Source organism: Pezoporus wallicus, unplaced genomic scaffold (genome assembly GCF_028554395.1).
Source record: "Pezoporus wallicus isolate ANWC-B61680 ecotype Strahan unplaced genomic scaffold, APGP_CSIRO_Pwel_v1 contig_14387, whole genome shotgun sequence".
Taxonomy (NCBI): Eukaryota; Metazoa; Chordata; class Aves; order Psittaciformes; family Psittacidae; genus Pezoporus; species Pezoporus wallicus.
Genome location: NW_026638077.1, coordinates 1 through 3,524, shown reverse-complemented (window position 1 = coordinate 3,524; position 3,524 = coordinate 1). Strand labels below are relative to the sequence as shown.

At 59.2% G+C, this 3,524-nt stretch overlaps 1 protein-coding gene across 1 annotated transcript; it reads left to right on the top strand.

The window, feature by feature from the left end:
• Window positions 1–726: 726 nt before the first annotated feature.
• ACP5 (acid phosphatase 5, tartrate resistant) lies at window positions 727–2,154 on the top strand (the record flags this gene model as incomplete). The annotated part of the gene is made up of 2 exons (XM_057408936.1): window positions 727–1,333; window positions 1,918–2,154. Coding segments are annotated over 2 exons (844 nt in total), but the record flags the coding sequence as incomplete, so codon positions are not given.
• Window positions 2,155–3,524: the final 1,370 nt, after the last annotated feature.

The following is a 3,524-nucleotide window of genomic DNA, read 5'->3' as shown; positions in this document are numbered from 1 at the left end:
TGCCATCCCCACGCTGCCCCACACTATCCCTACCATACCCCAATGCCACCCCCACACTATCCCAATGCCATCCCCACGCTGCCCCACACTATCCCTACCATACCCCAATGCCATCCCCACCATCCCCACGCTGCCCCACACTATCCCTACCATACCCCAATGCCATCCCCACGCTGCCCCACACTATCCCTACCATACCCCAATGCCATCCCCACGCTGCCCCACACTATCCCTACCATACCCCAATGCCATCCCCACGCTGCCCCACACTATCCCTACCATACCCCAATGCCATCCCCACGCTGCCCCACAGTCTCCCTACCATACCCCAATGCCATCCCCACTCTGCCAACACTATCCCTACCATACCCCAATGCCATCCCCACGCTGCCCCACACTATCCCTACCATACCCCAATGCCATCCCCACGCTGCCCCACACTATCCCTACCATACCCCAATGCCATCCCCACGCTGCCCCACACTATCCCTACCATACCCCAATGCCATCCCCACGCTGCCCCACACTATCCCTACCATACCCCAATGCCATCCCCACACTGCCCCACACTATCCCTACCATACCCCAATGCCATCCCCACCCCAATGCTGCCCCACACTATCCCTACCATACCCCAATGCCATCCCCACGCTGCCCCACACTATCCCTACCATACCCCAATGCCACCCCCACACTATCCCCATCACCCTTCCCCCCCCCCGGCAGGCACTTCCCGCACCCCTACTACAGCCTCCGCCTGTCCCTGCCGGGCACCAACGCCTCTGCTCGGCTTCTGCTGCTGGACACGGTCCTGCTGTGCGGTGGGGGCAGCGACAGCGACGTCGGCTATCGCGATAGAGACGACGGCTATCGCGACAGCGACAACGGCTATCGCGATAGAGACGACGGCTATCGTGACAGCGACGACGGCTATCGCGATAGAGACGACGGCTATCGTGACAGCGACGACGGCTATCGCGATAGAGACGATAGATATCGCGATAGAGACGATAGATATCGCGATAGAGACGACAGCTATCGCGATAGAGACGACAGCTATCGCGATAGAGACGGCTATCGCGACAGCGGCGGCTCCGCTGCGCTCCAACGGGGGCAGCCCCGGGAGCGGGCGGCGGCCGAGGCGCAGCTCGCGTGGCTCCAGCGCCGCCTGGTGGCGGCGGAGCGGGATCGCTTCGTGCTGGTGGCCGGGCACTACCCGCTCTGGTCGGCGGGGGAGCACGGTCCTAGCGCCTGCCTCCGCCGCCTCGTCCGCCCGCTCCTGCGGAGGCACCGAGTGAGCGCCTACATCTGCGGGCACGACCACAACGTGCAGGTGGGGGACCCATAGGGACCCATAGGGACACGGGGGGGACCCATAGGGACACGGGGGGGGACCATAGGTACATGTGAGGGACTCATAGGTACACGGGGGGGACCCATAGATACCCCATAGGTACAGGGGGGGGGACCCATAGATACATGTAGGGGCCCTATAGGTACCACATAGGTACACGTGGGGGACCCATAGATACCCTATATATACCCACGTGTACCCCATAGACACACATGTGTGCCCCATAGATACCACATATATACCCACGTGTATCCCATAGACACACATGCGGGCCCCATAGATACCCTATATATACCCATGTATACCCCATAGATACACGTGGGTGCCCCATAGATACCCTATATATACCCATGTATACCCCATAGACACCCTATATATACCCACATGTACCCCACAGACACCCCATACATCCCCCAATACCCCCCTGACACCCACAGAACCCCCTTGACCACCCCATGGCGGAGGAATGGGGGGGGGGAGGGAGGAGGAGCAGACTGCCCCTATTGAGACTCCAACACCCCCAAAATGGGGGGTGAGGGGTGGGGGATTTTCTCTCCCCACAGTTCCTATGGGAGGGGGGGGTGGGCTACGTGGTGAGCGGCGCCGGGAACTTCATGGAGGGCTCTCGGCGGCACGAAGGGGCCCTGCCCCCCGGCTCCCTGCGTTTCTTCTATGGGGCCCCCGCGTCCCCCGGCGCCTTCGCCCACATCCGCCTGGAGCCCCACGCCGCCACCGTCACCTTCCTGGAGGCCACCGGGCGCCTCCTGCACCGAGAGGTGCTGCCGCCGCGGCACCGCTGAGAGCCACAGGCAAAGCCCATTGGGGAGCCCCGTTGGGGAACATCCATTGAGACCCCATTGGGGAACCCTATTGAGACCCCATTGAGGAACCCATTGAGACCCCATTGAAGAACATCCATTGAGACCCCATTGGGGAACCCCATTGAGACCCCATTGAAGAGACCCCATTGAAGAACATCCATTGAGACCCCATTGGGGAACCCATTGAGAGACCCCATTGAGGAACCCATTGAGACCCCAGACCCCATTGGGGAACATTGAGACCCCATTGGGGAACCCATTGAGACCCCATTGAAGAACATCCATTGAGACCCCATTGGGGAACCCATTGAGACCCCATTGGGGAACCTCCATTGAGACCCCATTGGGGAACCTCCATTGAGACCCCATTGGGGAACCCATTGAGACCCCATTGGGGAACCTCCATTGAGACCCCATTGGGGAACATCCATTGAGACCCCATTGGGGAACCCCGTTGAGGAACATCCATTGAGACCCCATTGGGGAACCCATTGAGACCCCATTGAAGAACATCCATTGAGACCCCATTGGGGAACCCATTGAGACCCCATTGAGGAGCATCCATTGAGACCCCATTGGGGAACCTCCATTGAGACCCCATTGGGGAACCTCCATTGAGACCCCATTGGGGAACCCATTGAGACCCCATTTGGGAACCTCCATTGAGACCCCATTGGGGAACCCATTGAGACCCCATTGAAGAACATCCATTGAGACCCCATTGGGGAACCCCATTGAGACCCCATTGGGGAACCCCATTGGGGAACCTCCATTGAGACCCCATTGGGGAACCTCCATTGAGACCCCATTGGGGAACATCCATTGAGACCCCATTGAGACCCCATTGGGGAACCCATTGAGACCCCATTGGGGAACTTCCATTGAGACCCCATTGGGGAACCCATTGAGACCCCATTGGGGAACCCATTGAGACCCCATTGAGGAACCCATTGAGACCCCATTGGGGAACACTATTGAGACCCCATTGAAGAACATCCATTGAGACCCCATTGGGGAACATCCATTGAGACCCCATTGGGGAACCCATTGAGACCCCATTGAGGAACCCATTGAGACCCCATTGGGGAACATCCATTGAGACCCCATTGGGGAACCCATTGAGACCCCATTGGGGAACCCATTGAGACCCCATTGGGGAACCTCCATTGAGACCCCATTGGGGAACCCATTGAGACCCCATTGAAGAACATCCATTGAGACCCCATTGGGGAACCCATTGAGACCCCATTGGGGAACCTCCATTGAGACCCCATTGGGGAACCCATTGAGACCCCATTGAAGACACCATGGGGGAACCCATTGAGACCCCATTGGGGAACCCCATTGAG